This window comes from Neltuma alba, unplaced genomic scaffold, assembly GCF_004799145.2.
Source record: "Neltuma alba isolate B1F8T4 unplaced genomic scaffold, ASM479914v2 tig00012756_pilon, whole genome shotgun sequence".
Lineage (NCBI taxonomy): Eukaryota > Viridiplantae > Streptophyta > Magnoliopsida > Fabales > Fabaceae > Neltuma > Neltuma alba.
In genome coordinates this window covers 2,592-23,032 of record NW_021637169.1, presented here as the reverse complement: position 1 = coordinate 23,032, position 20,441 = coordinate 2,592, and the positions used below count along the sequence as shown (strand labels likewise).

Here is a 20,441-nt window from a genome sequence, read left to right as displayed (position 1 = left end):
TTAGAGCTTTATAATAATTTCTCCCTAGAACATTTGATGCAATCTCATAAGAATTTAGTTTTTTTTTTATTAGGCATATACATCCTTCTGTTGGAGATGATTATATTCAAGATATTGTGAGGCAATAAATATGTGCATCGCTTCTGGTACATATTCAAATTTTGATTTGTTAAATTGTGAGGAGTTAATATGAAGTCTCACATCGGTTGGAGATGGAAACGAAACATGCCTTATATGGATACAGATACCTCTATCTAGTAAACTCGTTTTCTGGGTGGCTATAGCTATACCTAGGGAAACAAAACTGTGAAGTGGCTACAGCTACACCAAAACAAACAATATTTATGAGCCACACTTGGGGTGGCCACCACTGCACTCCGGGACCTAATTTATTTAGCCTTATAATGACTTAAGAAAATAATTTTATTTTCTTAAACTATTTTTATAAATATTATTTAAGTTTTCACATCGATTCTAGTTCTTTATGATAACTCGATTCATGGGCTTTTTTTCCTTGTCTACAAAAACAATTTTTTTAAAAAACACATGTTTGTTAGTCAGAACTCAAAAGAAGTAAAGTCCGTCACGTCAGTCTGATAGTTTGGTTTAGTTTCTAAAAATTACTTTTATCTTTATGAGATAAATTAAATCACTTTTACATAAATTATTTAAAATAAATCAAACCAAACAAAAACAGTGCGTGGGATATATACTCTCAATCTTGAGCTCAACTTTAGTAATTAAATAATTTTGTTATTGAACTTTACATTTGAAATTATTTAAATATTAGTGGCCCAAGAAATAATTATTTAAATGTTAACTTGGAGTTAGGCATCGAGGGGCAAGAAGACATTCCCTGCTTTTTGTCCTCGTCACTCTTCCACCTTTTTATGGATATGGAATTGTGGATCCTATGTTCTATGTTCTACAGTGTGTTTTTTATTTTGAATTAAATAAAAAAAATCTAAAACAATATTTTACTTTTTAACTACCTATATATTTTGATATTTTTATATACTATCAAGTTAGTTTAAACATTATCAAATTTAATTAAGGGTGGTTCTCCTTCTCCCAATATAAACATAAATTAGTACGTATATAATAAAAGGTTAACAATTATAGTAATCATATTCTTATCTTTTAAAATTAAAAAAGAGAGAAAAAATTGGTCAAAATTAAGTCTCTAATCTAAAAATTAATTGTCCAAAAGTATATTAGAGAATAGATCAAGCCATGCTTCTCTCTTAATTTATACTCCTCCGATCCTTATTATAAGACCCAATTTGACTTTTTATTTGGTCCTAATTATAAGACCCAATCCATTTTTTCTCTTATATTTATGCATTTTTTTCCAACATAATCCTTCTAATAATGATAGTTTTAGCCAATATACTTAATTAGCAAGGATATTTTAGGAATGATAACACTTATTTATTATAAATAACTAACTTAACTTACTTCCTTAATCTCCTCAAATAAATCAATTGGGTCTTATAATTAGGACCGGAGGAGTAACATTTTATGAAGATAAACTAAAGGAACTATTTATATATAATAAGTAAACTTGTGGAAGATTATATATCATATAATTGAATGCTGGATTCAAATAGTAATATATTCCTTTGAAAAAAAAACCAAGATAGTAAGTGATCATACAGTGGATTAACCATTAAAATATCATTCAGTTATTAAGTTATTAGTATTTAAAACAATAATTTTTTTCGTTCAGTCATTTGATCATCAAATCAAAATGACATGTCGAACCAGGTACAATCACAATCACTTGACAAAATATGTGACATGATATAAATAAGAGCCCACCTATCCTATAGCTATTTGCTAATATTATATTCTAAGATTAATCGTAAGAATAAAGACTTTTCCAAGCGTCGTTATCTTTTAAATGATGAAATACTAAATTTTGTTTGATTAATTTTCAAAAGCCTACGTGATCCAACAAAGATTGAAAAAAAAATAAGGTAAAATGATGTTTCAAGGACAAGGAGTATTCTCAAAATCTACTCTCTCTAATTCTAAAAATATAAGGCCTATTTATTGGGTATTCTTTATCTCTATATATTAGATTCTAATAATTAAATGGTAGGGATATTTTTGAAAAAGAGTCACAATTTCTATGCATATTAATTATAAATAATCATCTCAACTATTTTTTTAAACTATATGAATGATTTTAAAAAATCTTATGTTTAAAATCAAAAAGAGTACCTCAACTACTTGACAAGATGATAAAAATCAATAAATTAAATTATTATTAGAGTTTGAGACTGAAATTTGTAACAAAAATAAAGAAAAACTGTTACAAATTAACTTTGTAAAGATTTTTTTTATAGGAAGAATTATTATAAAGTCTTAACAAAGGAATGTAGTCACTAAAAGTTTCACAACAACTAAACAATTTAGTAATTCTTACTTGTTATTAGGACGAATTATATTCTTTCTTGGAAACCTCATAGTAATTCTTTTTTTTTTCTTTTTTTAATATAGCTATGTACTCCCTCCGTTCTTTATTATAGGAGACAAATAACCGAAATACGTTAATAAAAAAACAGTTAAAATTAGTTAAGAACAATTAATGTGTAAAAAGTATATTTTTTTCCAAAAATGCTCTCATTAATAAGGAGAAAGAGCATGAGAGAGAACAAATAAATTATTAAAAGAGAGAGAAGTGAGAGGGAGAGAGAGTGTGACTTGGAAATAATAAATATGGGTAAAGTAGGAAATCAACATAAAAAAATAGAGACAACTTGTAAGTGTCTCTTATATTTAGGAACATGCCATAAGCATCAAATGTCTCTTATAATAAGGAACGGAGGGAGTAATATCTAAGAATATTAGATTTCATTTGAGTATTATCAGACTCATCAATTGAGGGTTAACTCTTATAAATTCTAATCACGGGTATGCATTCCCACGGACTTAAATTTGCAATACCTTGCTATATCTCATCCCAATAGAACCAACATCTATTCGTATAGTTTTGTGATGATGAATTTTGCAACGGCATAAATTTGTTGCAAGACTTTTTCTTTTATTGAATTACTCTTTTAGTCTTATTTATAAGCCACTTTTAACATATTTTACACAGATCAAAAAAAACATTAAACTTTATTAAATCTCATTTAAAATTCAATAAATTTTTAACTTTATCTTCATTTAATATACATTTCATGTAAATAAAATCAACATAATAATAAATAAAGGATAAAATTGTACATCCCTATAAAAAAATTTTCTCAATGCCCTATAAATATGACTAAAAAATTTCTTCTTTTTCTACCCTATAAATAGAATCAAAGGAGTACTTTGAATTAATGTAATAAGTATGTTTTTTTTTCAAAGTGATATAAAGCATTGTAGGGGAATCTAAAAACCGCTGACTTATTAAAGTGCTTTTGTTGGAGAGCCACCTATGTATATAAATAATAGTGATGGCCAAATAATGTATAGTAAAAAGATAAAAGTGAAAGAGGGCTATGCGATATGAATGCACATTTTTGCAAGCACAAAAACAGAGCTTTCTCCATCATGATCAAAAGTATGTTTCTATGTGTCTCTGTCTTTATCCTACCAGCCATTTGGTACACTATGACTTTGGTCTCACTCCATTATTATCATTCCTCACAAGATCCAAATGCTTTTCTTTGCCTTAGTTTTGTGGTGTGCCCTCACTTCATTTTCACTTTGTCTGGCACCCATTTTCAATTCCCTCTTACCTTTTCAATAATTTTATATTATAAATGTGAGTGTGCATATTTGGTGAATATATAGAGAGAGAATGGTAGGAAGGAGATATGCATCCAAATCTTACCAAGCATGATATTACCATTGTCATATTTATGGTGCCAATAGAGACTCATTCCAAGTTATTATTGCATAATCTAAATAGAAAGTAGTTTTACCTACTTATACCTACTCAATTCTACTAGATATAGATTTTCTAAGAGCAGTACTTATATCAAATTTCTTATCTCTGTTATGTCAGGTTCTTTAATCACACATGACGATATGTTTTATTTTTAAAATATTAGTATTTAATAGTATTTAATTATAAATCCACATGAAATAAAAAAGGATACATGGTCAATATAATAGATGTAAGAAATTCTAAACATAATAGATGTAAGAAATTTAACCTAAGTTTTTCTTTTCTTTTCTCAGAATCCCTCCCTCGCCCCCTCCCTCTATGTTTTTATAATCTCATTTCTATTTTTAGATAAAAAGGAATGTTTCAAATTTAACATTTTATAAAATTAATCTTATAATACTAATTAAATAAACAAATTTAAAGTACGTACAATTCACAATTGCATATTATTATTAAAATATTTTATAAATTACAATTTTTCTATTTCGTATACTATAGTTATGAATTGTGCTGGTCAAATTTTAATAATTCAAATTTATTTTTTATTTAAATTATAATATTATAAAATATTAAATATGAACCATCTATTTTTATTTAAGGTGGAGATGTGATTCTGATAGAAAAAGGAAAGAGGGAAAGGGATTTTGATCTGGATCCCAATTCTACGATATCGAAAATGAGTTTTTGGTAATATTTATTTCTATAACCAAATATTGCAATTTCTTTTTTTCATGTGCCATGGTAAAAACCACAAAGAAAACGTACCATCTTTTTATTCTATACAATTAAATACATGCATATATATATATATAAATATGTCAATTAATGTCAAATACGAGCTTAAAATTTCGTTCAAGTATGATGGGTGGAGCTGTGATTGAAACAACTTGTCGTTCACAAAAATATTATATGAGAAAAACTATATTTACCCTAAAAGGAGTCAGTACCCACTGCTTCCCAAGTAAGACTTTGAATAATTTCATGAGAATTCGAATAAATACACATAAAAGTTTGCCATTCAATCGACCGATTGTAAAACTTGCATTGGCCTGGCAAGATATACACACATATATATTTATATATGTTTAGTTAGATGCACAAATTTTATTAAAATATATTACTTTATCTGCTAGCTAGCCTTGCTATAGGACAAAAGAAAGCATCATTATGCCTTTTGAAATGATCTTATCATTATTACATAATAATTGGGAAAATTGTTAGGCTGTCATATAGTAGGAGATAGCTAGTATTTGGGAGGATTCTCTTTTATATTTTCCGTTGCAAGAAAATTGGTGTCGTGGAAATGTGAAGAAAAGTTTGAGACATATATATGTGCGCGTGTGTGTGAACCCATTAAATGAACATCGTGTGCGTGTGTGTGTGTGTGTGTGTACGCTTTTAGGCGTAATCAATGGGAATTTTGATGAGCGTGGAAGCAGTACAACGTTTTTGACTGGACTTTCGCAATTGTAGCAGTTAAGAAAGATTGATGAAGAAAGGAATAAAGGGAGAAGATAGGCATGCGCGTTGGAATTTCCAAGTCTCCTTTTTTACCGATTTGTCTTTGTTTCTCATTTTACACCAAGAAGTTGTATGGTTTTGGAGAAAAAGGTTGTCCTCTGTGACAGCTTAGATAGTTCAAAATGTTGAATTTGCTTAGCACTAAAGTCCACACGCATGCATATCATGGACATTCCTGTTTGCTTCTTGAGCTTTAAAACGTTGTCTTCTCAATGCTCATAATCATTAAAACGTTGTCTTCATGAAGTTGTTATTTCACGGATATGTACTATCACGGAGTATAATGTTGTATGTTAGGGTCGGAAAGCTAATGGTACTATCAAATAAACACCTTTTAGGGTCGGTTCAAAAAGAATCAATTATAAGTCATGTAATGATAGATAATGTAGTGTAATATTAATGATGATTATACCTTTTTTAAGGTTGAATCCAGATTGCATAGCCAAAGCTATGTAATAGGAACCACATGATTTGCTGTAATATGCTATAATTAGGATATTGAATTACTTTACTATATGCATGTCAACCACACATCTGAATCAGCAGAATGTAAATGGAATTAAACCAAACATGCCATTAGAGTTTTTTAAGAGAGTGATTATGTGAGTTAAATTTTGAATTAAGGTTTAAATTTATCTTGAAAATTTTCACTCAGAAATAGTGTTGTACCGAAATTTTTGTTATTCAAAGATGCTGTGGAAGTGTTAAAATAAAACAATGTTACCTCTTACCATTAAAAATATTTAATATTAATGTCAATATTTTAATAGCCTACGTTAATTTTTTAATTAGGGGGGATCAACATTGTTATGTTTTAAAATTTTCAATGTGACATTGAATCAAAAACAAAATTCTAAGATAAATTGCACCCTGACACTTAAATTTTGAGGATAGCCTTACTGTAAGGCCTTATGATATTTACATATAACTCGAGTTTTCACAATGAGGTTCAAACTCATGCACATTTTTAATATCTTAGTTGGATTGATATCAAGGATTAGTACTAATTAATGGTGATTAAGTCTTTAGTCAACTCCAATACAATTCATCTCTCTTTGCATTGAGGGATGGCGAATGGGGTTGAGATTGGGTTAAGTAATGGCCTTTTAGCTAGGAAGGGTGTTCTAGTAATTACAATTGTACTTTCAGCAGTTGAATTGCTTCCGCCAATTAAGGTGGAAGCCCTTCTATTATTTTGTGAAGTAATTAATGCCATTTCAGTGGAAAATGATGTTACAAACTTACAATAATAAAAAATAAAAATTCCTCCTAAACAAATTACCCAAGAAGGAAGTGGATGGTTTCATTCTTATTATAAGGTAAAATCCTCATTGATGTAACTGAGTAGTTCGTATTTTTCCAGAGGACTCATTTACATATGACATCAAATTTAGAGCAACAATCTACATGCATATAACTCAATGTATAAAAGAACTATCTACACTCATAATTTGCTATCACTTGTTCAGATTCGAGAGAATTCCATCATGGGTTAAGTTTCTCTTTCAAGGCTTTCTTATTTATCGAACTTTGAGATGATGCTAACAGGTTAATTTGACACGTTAAGCCATGAAGCCTCCATTGGAATTATTCCACTTTTATACATCAAAAGAATTTTTAGAAAGACAAATGTCACTAAACTATTGTTTGGCTAGTTTTTATTTAGAAAAATTAATCTTTTAGTCCCTATAGTTTTCACTCATTTGTAACTCAGTCCCTATACTTTGACTTGGTGCAACTCAATCTCTCTAGTTTTAATTCAGTTGTAACTCAGTTCTTAAAGTTTGACTCTCTGTAACTCGGTCCCTATAGTTTTGTCTATTTTATAATTTAGTCCTTGTGTTTTTTAAAAGTAAAATTATATATCTAATAAAAGGAGGGACTAAATTATAAAATGGTTAAAACTATAGGAACAGAGTTGCAATGAGTCAAATTTCAAGAACCGAGTTACAACCGAGTCAAAACTAGAGGGACTAAGTTGCACCAAGTCAAAGTATAGGGATTGAGTTACAAATGAGTGAAAACTATAGGGACTAAAAGATTAATTTTTCCTTTTTATTATAAACACAAATCAAAGTTAATTCAGCAAATATCCGTTTTACAAACTTTAAAACCAAATATACACGCCACCACTCAATTTGTCAATCATTTAACCTGAATATATACATCTTGTGATGTGAAGTTTCTTGTCGTGTTATACATAACTTTCAATTGTAAATACATAGACAATATAATTTGGCAATTTGGGTGAGAGGGAAGTAGATGGTGTTGATTACTCAATGATGCAAAAGAAAAGGGAAGAATGAAGAATATGAGGGTAGGGTCAAGGATGGAGGGATTGGACCATATGGCACAGGGTTCACAGGAACCAATAAGGCTAATGCCCACTAAGGGGCAAACGCATATACAATACACAAAAGAGTCTCTCTCTCAATAATAGGGCTAATGAATCCAAAAAGTTGCCCATAAAAAGCTCTTTCTTTCTGTATTGAGCTTAGTGATCCTTCCCTATTCCTTCTCCCATTTGTTTTCCTTCCTTCCCTCCCTCCCTCACTATTTTTCTCTCTCCTAACCCATCAAATCAAAATATTAATATTAATAAATATTAAAAATATAAAATGTATGACCATGAAAATTCCAAGAGCCTTGGAATCCGAGTTAGTGGAGTTTTTACCATTCCCCACAAACATGCCCTCCTCGCCTCCTTGCTTCTTAATCTTATTTCCCCCACCTCTCTTTCTCTTTTTCCAACAAATAACACCAAAATACTCTCTCTTTCTTTTCTTTATTTAAATATATGAATAAATTACTTAACTCTTTTTCATTTTTACTCAGGTCACATCAATTTTAAATCACAGAAAAATTTATTTGGAATTAGCTCATGTCTAAAAAGAGAAAAATGTTTCTCTTCAATAATTTTTTTTAAAAAAATTGTAATATAATTTTTGTTTCAAAAATAATCTCATTGAACTTAAATACATGATATAAAAGTTCTACGCAATTTAACTAAGAGTTTTTTTGGCTGTTTTTTGAAAAAAAAAGAAACTACATATAACTTCAATAAAAATCCACAATAAAATTAATATATTTTAACAAAAAATGAACTAGTCTATTGATTAAATTTAAAAGAATTTTTATGAACTACTTACCTTGTAATTTTTTTACCAACTACTTGTAATTTTTGGACCATGTTCAATAATTTTATTAAAATAAAAAATGTTTTAAATTGATCATAAATTTTTCTTAAAAATAGCAAAATATGAACATATTTTTATAATAAAATAATATCTATTTTTCTTTTAGAAAACTACTCTACCCATAATATTATATCAGATGACCAATCTAACCATCTTTTTTTTTCTTAATTAAAAAAATAAAACTAAGGAACGAAAAGCTAAAATCCTTGCCTTTATATACGACCCACCATGTCCCCTTCCTTGGCCATATGCGTGCTCATCATACTCTTCTCTTCTTCTTCCTCCTCCTACTCTCTTTCCCTACCTTAGCTAACTATCTTCATCTTCTTGAAGATGAATCGTAGCCAAAACGGTGTCTTCCACAGTCCCGGTGGCTGTGCTGGCGGAGGAGGTGACGGTGAAGGATGTTATGCCCGCCGGAGACGGCGGCGGCGGTGATATCAAAAGAAGCCAACACAAGCACAGCAACAAAAAGGCTTTGCAATTACGCTCTCCCGAGTTTCTAGCCCTCCACCGAGATAGAAAGAGAGAGGGGCAGAATTGGGAGATCGTTATTATTGCATTGCGGGGAATTGAGGGTAGCGGTCCGAATTTTATCTCTTTAACTTTAGTCTCTTAGGTTCTTAATTTTCTTTTAATTCCTTGTTTAACCCTGGTTCTTGTGTTTTATTACCGTTTAGCCACTGGTTCCACTTTCTCTTCTGTTTTTATTTTCTGATCAAAGCATGGGATGTAAGAGATGCATACGAGGTTATAGCTATGGATTTGTGAGGTGGGTTTGGTTCAAAGTTTGGATTTTTGGGACTATATTTCATGTTTCCGAAGGGTTTTGATCTTTCTAGAGAGAGAAAGATTAGAGGGAGGGACTTATAATTAGTTTGTTGTTAGTATTAATGATGCTGCTTGGCATGCATCACTTACACCCATCAATGATATGTATTTTAATTTGCTTTTTCGTTGTTATATTAATGAATTTAATATAACCAAAACGACTTCGTTTTTATCTTTTCTTCTTCTTCTTCCTTCTTTAATTTTTCTTTCTTTCTTTGTTTGTTTCATTCTTTGTCCGTCTCTGTGTCTTCAGCTTTTGATAATTGATTTCTCTTCCTCCAATGGAACATAGATGCAAAGCAGAGAGACAATGATGGCTTACCAAACGATAAAAGAAAGGGGAAAAAAATGAGAGAAGGAAAGGGAAAATGTTAAAGGTCACAGAGTATGACTTTGGTGAAACAAATTAAAGTTTTTCACTTTTGGACTTTTTATGATTATTAATATTTACCCACTTCACAACGTCAATTTTATCTTAAACTTGCACAAATGATAATCATGACGAGTTAAAGGATAATTGGATATTCTAGTATATATATGTGAGTATGGTCAAATGAATGGAATCATAAGAAATGAATCAGATTGGATACCTCTTTTGCGTCCTTTTTCTATTAAGCTATGATTTATCAATTATGTAGACCTAACATGGAATAATATTCCGTTTTCTTTAAAGTTCGATTCTTAAAAATATATAAAAAAAAAACGAAGTTAATACTTTTGATCTATTTTACAAAAAATTCAGGAGGGTTCCAAGAGTCTAATACAGCTCTCCTCTTTTTCTTTTTTTCTTTTTAAGAAGCCTGAGTTAAAAATAATAAATGAAAAAAACTGAAGGATCTGTATGTGTAGTCCAAATAAAAATCTCATTAATAACACTTTGTAACCATTCTAGTTGGTATGAAGTTGGGAATGCATGTCAACTTGAATAAGTAAACAAATAAATAAATAAAAGGATTTATAATTAAAACAAAAAAGGTTTGCGTGATTGATCTGATCCAACGTTTCATCTTTTATGATTTTGTTGAGTTGTTTAATCAAAGGGACGAGGCCCATTATGACCAAGAAAAAGGAGGAAGAGATTAGTATGACTATGTATGTATATAGTTTGGACTTTTTGAAGCAGTGCTATGATCTTGTGCAATAATCTATATGTTTTTATGTATATAATTTATTTTTTAAAATTTTATGTGATAAAAAAATGTAGTGGGTGTGTCATATGTATGTAAGACTTGCATGCAAAGATTAGAACTTACCAATCGGGATTGGGTTCAGTAGAAGGTGTTAGTTCCTCATAACGTGACGAATCAAAATTCGTATCTTTACTGAGAAAGATACCCACGTGTAGTGCCAGACAGTGCCAAAAATATAATTACCTCTAATAGGAAGATACCTATGCTTTCTTTTGATAAATGTTTATGAAATTTTTTTTTTTTTTGCAAAATAAGGATTTACAGAGACGAGACTTATGTTACTCCTTTTGAAAAGAAAAAATATCTCTTGCTTAATTCTTACATTTTTATCTCTTAGGATTCTGCCTCATATTATTGTAATTAATTATGCAGAAATATTAAAAAAAATATATAATTTTATATCTACATAAGCATTTACTTTAAATTTTTAATTTTATAAGATATACTATTTTTAATCATATAATCCGACCATCTTGGTCTTAGTAATATAAAATATGACATATTACAACCTTAAATGCTTTAAAAAAAAGTTTAAATGATGGTCTTTTGATAAATCATTTTTATTTCTAAAATTAATTTATTACACGATTAAAAGAAATAATTACTTTTAACAGCTCTTCTTAATAAGTGGTCACTTTTTTCTTATATATAAAGACAGAGAGCACAATGTCTTTCTTCTTCTTCTTCTCGTTCTTTTTTGTTTTCCAGTTAAAAAGTCTTGGATAGCTTCTACGTCATGCACGTTTCTTCTTTTTCATATAAAGAGTAAGTACTAACAATTTGAGGTGTACGCGGAATTAAACTCACAATTCTTTACTTAAAATTTTTTTTTATATATGTCATAGACTATAGGCTATAATATTATTTTTACAAGACCCTTTGCAATCCTTGAAAGTGTTAGAATATGCTTCCATGAGTGGGCTTTTGCCCCTAATTTTCACCCAAAAACGATATATATGTTTCCACATATACCCTCAATAAATAATTAAACCATAGTAAAATAGCATTTGAAAGTGTGTAAATCATTGCATTTAATTAATTAAAGGTAAAATTGGAAAGAAGAAAAAAAAAATCAACCAATTAACTCAAGTACTGCTTTCTTGGTATTCTTCAATTTCAAAACTAAATCTTATAATTAAGAATGAATGAAATTTTTGGTACTCTTGGCTAATTTAGATTTGTAATGATTTCATGCATTACAAAGGATTCAATCATATACACCTTGTACTAGTGGGAATGGATGGAGATTGTACAGATTAAGCAGGTGATGGGAGTGCACCAAACAGAAGAAAAGTTGACCAAGTTGGTTAGTAAAATGGTGGACCAGCAAAAGCACAAAGCTAATAAGGTGTCTTTTCTTCAACATTTGCACTCACAGCAAATATTATTAATTGTATTGCCTTTTGACATTAATCACTCACAATCACATGACCATCACCATTATCTTTACACATCTATTACATTTAAGAATAAAATTTTTATATTCTTTCCTAAATATGGTAGTTAAAAAGTTAGTTTTTGTTTTGAAAGTAAGAATTCAATTTATCTTATCTCCCAAATTTGTAATTCCTCCTGTCATAAATATATGAGCTAGGTAAGGGGTTTTATTTGTTCTAAATATAAAATATCAATTCATTTTATTTCTCAAATTTATAATTTTTTTTCCAAACTAGTTTATGTTGATTACACATGCCAAGAAGATTTTTATCAAGGAGTAGCTCCAACTTCTAATGCAAATGATTAAAAAGAGTGTTTTAGAAAAACCAGTATACATTTTTTACAAATAATTAATTTAATTAATTTTTTTAGTATTTGTAAATTAGTTATTTAGCTTTTATATTAAGTATATGTGAGTGTATATATAAGTAGCTCCAATTTTGAAATTAGAGTACATTGGACTAAACCATTTTTATGATGTTCATCAATCCTTCATAAATATTTTTGGAATAAGAAAAAATTTAATCATTTTTAATATACAAAGAAAATTTAAACATCAAGTATGAAAATTTTATTTATTACAACTTTGGCCTTTCAATATGTCATATTTAATTTTATTTTATTATAATAACAGGTTGTCATAATAGTAATTGTAAAATATTAGGAATATCATTACAAACTTTTCTCTCATTCAAGTTGCAATTAACTTAAATGGAGTTTTGGTGCAAAAAAAATTAAATGAAGTTCTTAGTATAAGCAGTCCAATGCCTAAGTTAATGAAGATCCAAAGTGAAAAAAATTGAGAGTTCATGCAAGTATAATTTAAAAAAAAACTAGTTATCAAAAAAAAGAAAAATACATAATAATAAGCAACAAAACAAAGTACACCTCCAGTTCCCAATACAAGACCATTTTTATGATGTTCATCAATCCTCCATAAATATTTTCGGAATAAAAAATACTTTAATCATTTTTAATATACAGAGAAAATTTAAACATCACGCATGAAAATTTTATGTATTACTTCTTTTTTTTGGCCTTTATATATTACAACTTCGGCCTTTCAGTATGTCATATTTATCAGGCCAAAAAAATTTTTTATTTTTTTTTATTTTATTATAATAACAAGTTGTCATAATAGTAATTGTAAAATATTAGGAATATCATTGAAACCTTTTCTCTCATTCAAGTTGCAATTAACCTAAATGGAGTTTTGGTGCAAAAAAAATTAAATGGAGTTCTTAGTATAAGCAATCCAATGCCTAAGTTAATGAAGATCCAAAGTGAAAAAAATTGAGAGTTCATACAAGTATAATAAAAAAAACTAGTTATAAAAAAATTGAAAAATACAAAATAACAGGCTGCAAAACAAAGTACTCTTTCAGTCTCTAATATAATATCTAATTAAGTAATTTGAATAGATTAAGGATGTTAGTTAAATTAATTAATATGATATATTTTTTCCAAGACACCCTAAGCATCTTTCTCAGTTCCTTCCCTTCCTCTTCTACTTGATCATTGTTAGAGGAATATCAATAGGGTTAATTTGAAAAAAAATTGATAAACATATAAAATAAGTCTTATATATAAGACTAATATCAACTCCTCAGTTAGGCCCTATGTTAATGACCAAAGAGGTCCAATATTAAGGACCAGAGGAGTAATATGCAAGCCTATTAAGTATCAAACTAGCAATACTAATAAACAAGAGAAAGAGCTTCATTGAGGAGCCTCTAGAGGTTGAAAGATTCTATGCAGAACAATTTTCGACTATCCTCTTCTCCCATTATTGTTTCCCACACTTAAAATATTTATCCAGCCCATTTTATGACATAATTGTATGGATGCTTATTTTATAATTGCTTGTGTTTGTTAATTTGTATGTATATTGTAGAATTTTGAGCTATAGAGACATTAGTGCTCACTTAAATTTTTAACAATTTTTCCAAGTAAAAGATTTCATGGGGAGAAAGTGAAGGCATCGGAGGACGGAGGAGTGAGACATTAGCTCTTGTGCTCTCTATGCACATGCTGAATTATATTTTATTGCTAATTATGTTCATAGGATATTAATAGGTGTTCTTATAATTGATTCTTTAACAACTTTTCCAGGTGAAGGATTTCATAGGGAGAAAGGGAAGGCATCGGACGGCAAAGGAGTGAGACATTGGCTCTTGTGCTCTCTAAGCACATGCTGAGTTATACTTTACTATTCATCATGGCCATAGGATATTGATAGGTGTTCGCAGAATTGATGGGTTATATATAGGAGCTTGTTTAATTTGCTTCGCTGCATAAGATCTATTTTATTTTAAATTTAGATCTTAATATTATGCATGAATTACGATATTTAAATTTATTTCTATACTTAATTGGCATGAATAAAAAAGAGGCAGAACCCTTGAATGTTGAGGTGATCGTTGAATTGAGAGCCCTACAACTAAGGGCAGTAAAACTCTTGTGCTTAGTATATAGTTAGTAGGATTGGCGTTACACATCACAAATGGAGGACGCCTCTTGATTGGAGACATCATGGGAGAAGAAAATTCTAGTCTTAACACCACGCCCATACAAGCAAGACGAAAATTCAAGTTTTCTTAATGAGCTTTATTAGCGTTGGTGCTGTTGCAGCCAAAAAAAAAAAATGAGACAGAGAAAAAGCAGCTTTCCCTATTTTCATTGTCCCCAATTCCCTTTAGCGACCTCCTCTTTGATGCCTCAGAGAGTATCTCTAATTCTCTATACGCAACAAGGGATCGCTTTGCCCATTCCTCTTGGAGGCTTGAAGGCATTCTGTAGGTTTTCCATGGCAGAGAACCTGCATAATTGAACTGGTAGTGCATTTCATGATAATATCGACTAATCTTCCTCGTATTTTCGCAATGAATTCCCATCTTAACTTGTCAAATGCTTTTGCCAAGTCTACTTTAATGGCCCTTTTTACCTTTTTCTTTTTTTTCCTCATAGAGAGCATGACTTCTTGGGCATATGATAACAATTTTGAGGTTGATTCACTTCAATTAAAGAAATCAAGGTTGGGTTGAAATAGGGATCCAAATAACCACCATTAAACTCCTTTATAAGTTGGCCTTTCTTTTTTACCAATATGCCCAAACACATATTCGTTTCTTTCTTTGTTTTTTTTTTTTTTTGCTACGCATAAGCATCCTCTTATTAAAGGTAATCCAATTAAAAATACTGTTTGGTACTAAATATGAACACCTCTCTTACTAAAAATTTAAACTTTGATTTGTCACATTGGGAAGGATTAATCCCTTCTATTAAATTTAATCCTGTTGGTAACACATCTTCGTTTCACTTCTGGGCCTCAAAGACAAATAGTTAATCTTCTCAGGAAAGTTCCCCCCTTGGGCCCAGCTTCTTTCAACAAGACTTGTAAAATCGGGACGAGGGGTCAATGAAGCAAGAACCTTGAATGGTTTGTGGCTTCAACTATTGTTATGGGCCAAAAAGGCCAAGTCCATTAACTTGTTGCTGAGAGTATGAATGCAAGTCTTTGAACAAGTGGCAGCCTGCAACATTTCCTCTTGCTCCACCTTTCCTTTCATTTTCCTTCCACGTTGGCATTAAAATCTCCAGCCAAGAGCCAAAGTGTATTTTGATTTACACGTCATTGCCATAAGATCCCTCCACAAAATCAATTTGAAGAAATGGTTTGGGCTATAGTAAATGGCTGTAAATTAATTAATTTAGTACATATATACATATAGAATGGAAGATAATACTCCTCCGGTTTTAAGTATAAAACACATTATGTAATGTAATTTATACTATAAAATGAGTCTTATATTTAGGACCGGAGAAGCATATTTTAATGTAAGGCCAATGTAAAATAAGAGGCTGTTACAAGTCAATAGAGCTGTGACAACCAACTTAATTGTATTTTCTATGAATCTATCTATATTATTTTTCATAAAAAATATGAAGAAATCCTGTCTTGAGCCAATATGTATTCAATCCTTTTTAGTTTTTAGTTGAGTTTAGAGTATCCACCATAGGTAGACATAACTTATCTCCTCATGTTGTAGATTTTCTTAAAGAACTTTAGTGCCGGTCACAAGATTCTTTCTATACACACTGTCAGGAATCGAACTTCTAAATAAGTGCTTAAGAAACCTAACCAAGTACCAATTATGTTAGGTTTCGTGGTTTATGATGTATTCAATTCAAACCGATAGATAGATAAAGTATAGATGGTTGTGTTTAAATAGGACTTGGTTTTTCTTCAATGATTTTTTTTCATTGGTCCTTCACTATAATTTCAAACTAACTAGATCAAATTTTAATCGTATAAATCATACATATACTTTTTAAAAAAAATCAAATTCAATCCAATAACAATTAAATGTTGGAGAAACGTGAAAGCAAGAAGCAGCGTGAGGTAAGCATGGATGGTGATGATGATGATTTGGTTAAAAAGAGACATCAAATAACAATTAGGATGCTGTGGAGGAACTTTCATTTTCCCATTCCCAGCAGCCCATGCCTCAGACGGCAAGCAAGAAGATGTATAATTCCAATATTCCATTCGTGCGGGACCCATGTTCCTTCATAATTATCCCTATTTAAATTCAATTGTTGTAACTTGTAAATGAGAAATTTTAATTTAATTGATCGAAATCTATTCTGATTTTTCAAAAATTAGATGATAATTACCGAGAAAATTTGAAATATTGGTTTAAATTAGTTGAAGATAATAAATTTGTAAAAAATATAAATATATATATATAACATTTTTGCAAAAATACTCTCATTTATGTTGAATAGAGAGTATGTGGGAATTAAATGCAATGATATGAGACATACGAAATTAAATGGGGATAAAATGAAAAATTAACAAATAAAATTTTGAGACAACTTCTAAATATTTCTTATAAAAAAGAACTTGTTATATTTCACAAGTGCCTTTTATAAAAAGGAATGAAGGGAGTAATGTTTAAAATCTCTTATAAAATTTATTAACAGAGTGCTTTCTAAAAGAAGTTATCTACCATATGATGCTAGTATTAATTATAAAAGAAGTTTAAATTACGAATACTGGGACTCATTTTTCATACTCCTAATTATTAGTCGAGTGGAATCAAGTTGATTCCTTGTAAATAAGGTCTAACGTTTACATCTTGTGAAAATACTCCTCCGGTTCTAATTATAAGACCCAATTGACTTATTTGAGGAGATTAAGGAAGTAAGTTAAGTTAGTTATTTATAATAAATAAGTGTTGTCATTCCTAAAATATCCTTGCTAATTAAGTATATTGGCTAAAACTATCATTATTAGAAGGATTATCTTGGAAAAAAATATATAAATATAAGAGACAAAATGGATTGGGGTCTTATAATTAGGACCAAATAAAAAATCAAATGGAGTCTTATAATAAGGACCGGAGGAGTATCATGTTAGTATAACAATACTTTTTCAATATATTTGATTTTGCTTAAATTTGACTGAATTAATAATATACAGGCAAAAGTGTACTTTTGATTATGTAATTTTGTATAAGATTTTAATCTTGTCCCAGACTTTTATACAACATCTTTCCCTCTTTTTGACCCTAACATTATTACTCTTAAAATGATCATTTGTTGTGCATCAATTATTACTCCTCCAATTCTAAATATAAGACCTATTTTGTAATACAATTTATATAGGACCGGAAGAGTATTATTTTTTAAAATTAAACTTAATATATCAATATTTAAAAATATTTTGTTAACATTTACTATTTCAGTATCAGCACTTCTTTGGTAACAACGTTAAGATTGGAGAGCTTAAAAAAAAAAAAACATTAAAGTATACTTTTATTTAATAATCTAATATTTTCTAAAAAAAATTTTCACATGAGGGAAAAACTATCCTATATAGTTACTTATAAAATACTCTATAATTTTATTTATAAGGCACTTACAGCATATTTCACACTGAGTAAGAAAAACTTTGAAATGCATTAAATCTCTATTAAAATATAATAATTTTTCAACTTTACTCCTATTTAATATTTTTTTAAAAAAATAGTTAATCTATGTTATAATAAATGAAGGACGAAATAATATATTTATGCTAAAAATTTAATCAAAAATTTTTTTTTATCCTATAAATAGGATTAGAGGAGTAAATGAAAATAATATCAATAAGTTAAATCTAAAGAAAAGAACTAATTTCTTACCATATAATTAATTATGATTTAAATTCTATATAAAAAAAACTTACTTTTTAGTGTATGACAGTGCATTAAAAAAATAATAATAAGTGAGTGCATTAACTAGTGCTCCCAAATTGTGGTGGACATCGCTTCAATCAAATAAAGGGCTCGTCATCTCATCACTTGCAATCACACGTCTTCGGAAAAAGTCCTCTCCACGCAACTACCCTCCTAGAGGCTACAGCTCACAGAAAATGAGCCCTTGCTAATTCTATAATACACCCTCCGTCACTTTTTCCTCCGATCATATCTAATATACATCAAATCCATAAAAAAATAATAAATATGAAAAAAATATAATTTGTAACTTTTGGAATTTTTTTGTCATTTGACAAAGCATAATTTCTTATGTATACTTTATTTTCAAAACTATATTGCGTACAAGAGACTGCTGGCTAATCAACTTCAATTTACTTTAAATTTATTCCATAACAATTCTGGAAATTGCATTATTATTTCGTATTACAATATCTAATCTCTTAATGTTTTCATTCACAAAAAAAGAGAGTCTAAATTCGATAATTATTTACATCTCAAAAAGCAAGCTCAAGCACAAAGCCCCTTTGAAAAACAACTTTTTCATCCCCTATAAAAAAAGAGTTTAAAGATAGTCTATTAAATTAATTATAATAAAAAAAATCAAAATTGCCATCCACGCTGTAAGATCCCAAAAGAAAAACGGGGGGAAATTGGGACCGTCGATGGCTCGAAGCCGGGTTTATCAGCAACCGAGGAGCAAAACGACGTCGTCTCACTGCAGAGAGAACCATGCTAAGGCCTCGCTCCCAACGCGGCGCTCTGCGAGGGCCACGCGCTCGTCGGAGACGAGAGCCGAACGACAGAGAGGACAATTAAACTTGAGCTGATGAAGCCAAGCATCAAAGCATCGTCTATGGAAGACGTGGTGGCAGGGAAGCCTCCTTACCTGGTCACCCTCCCTATACTTGCTCCGGCACACCACACACATGGAGGGGGCGGCAATCGTGCTGTCGTCGTCGGTGAGATCATAGTTGGCATGGAGCTGGTCCGAAAGTATCGCGAGGCGGGCGAATCCGGATCCGACTGCGGCGAGGAGGGCATCGTCAACGATGGCGGGTGTGTGGGGGTGGAATCTGGAGAGGCCGAGAGAGTGAAGGAAACCGAGAAGGAAGGAGCGGAGGTAATTGAAGCCGGCGGCGACGTGGAGGAGGAGAAGGAGGGGAATGGAATCGGAAGAGACGTCATGGAGGTGGTTCTGTAATCCCATCTTGGTGGGTTTGAGATTGCGAGTATATGGCGAGAGAAGAAAGAATCGGGGAAAAGGGGCTATTAAAAAGGGCTGGAAAGGGGGGGGGGGGGGGGGGGGAGAGAGAGAGGAAGTTGAATAATTACGTGGCTGTGGATGAAATAAATAGTTGGGGGGGGGGGGTGTGAGGTAAGCTCACCAGAATTTAGCATATGCTTCTTCTATGTGGATTCCTCAAACTTTATTTAATTCACTTCCGTTCTAGTTCGTAAGCACTCAATTCATGTTGCTGGTCAAAAACCAAAAAAAAAAAAAAAAACTCTATTCATGTTCACAACTGTGTTTGGATTTTGCTACTAAAAATAGTTCATTCATGAGAACGATGACTTTGTAAACACTATAGTATAATGGGTGTGTAAATTATGACCAAAAAACTGATCAAGAAAAAATAATTATGACAAAAAATTTGGTACAAGTTTAAAATTAATTGGGGCTTTTTTTAAGAAGGTTGGTACTTTTTTAATCCTGAAATTCGATTTTATTTTAATTTTGATCCCCTCAATTTGAAACTAGTGATTTTGTTTGTGCTCCTTAAAATTTGATCTTATTTTGATCGATCTAAAGATTTTTAGTCCCTCAAACAATGCTTTTGGCTCCTTTTAAGGACCAAAATCATTAGTTTTAAATTTCAAAAACCAAAACTAAAATGAGGTCAAATTGTAAGAACTAAAAATAATATTAACCCAAAAACATTACACTCTGACATATTGATGAGTATTTAGTGGAATTTTTTTTTTGTTCATTTGATATTGACAATGCATAGAGTAATTATTTAGACTAAAGGAATATTCAACACTCTAATTTTATTTTCTAAGTGTACTCTAATCTTATTTATGGTGTATCTACTATCCTAATGTTTTCTTTAGCATCATG

At 30.3% G+C, this 20,441-nt stretch overlaps 1 protein-coding gene and 1 long non-coding RNA gene across 2 annotated transcripts; one reads left to right on the top strand and one right to left on the bottom strand.

Moving 5' to 3' along the window:
• The first annotated feature begins 11,858 nt into the window (after positions 1-11,858).
• LOC114730667 (uncharacterized) lies at positions 11,859-14,474 on the top strand. Its single transcript, XR_003738849.1, has 2 exons — positions 11,859-11,973; positions 14,175-14,474. It is a non-coding gene; the product is annotated as an uncharacterized LOC114730667 (long non-coding RNA).
• Positions 14,475-18,707: 4,233 nt separating this feature from the next.
• Positions 18,708-19,591, bottom strand: LOC114730669 (E3 ubiquitin-protein ligase RHA2A-like). Its single transcript, XM_028917778.1, has one exon. The coding sequence runs from the start codon at positions 19,527-19,529 to the stop codon at positions 19,035-19,037; it is 495 nt and encodes a 164-aa protein (XP_028773611.1). The 5' UTR covers positions 19,530-19,591; the 3' UTR covers positions 18,708-19,034.
• Positions 19,592-20,441: the final 850 nt, after the last annotated feature.

Coding starts and splice junctions, on each gene's coding strand:
- LOC114730669 (XM_028917778.1), bottom strand. CDS start 19,529: ATGGGATTACAGAACCACCTCCATGACGTCTCTTCCGATTCCATTCCC.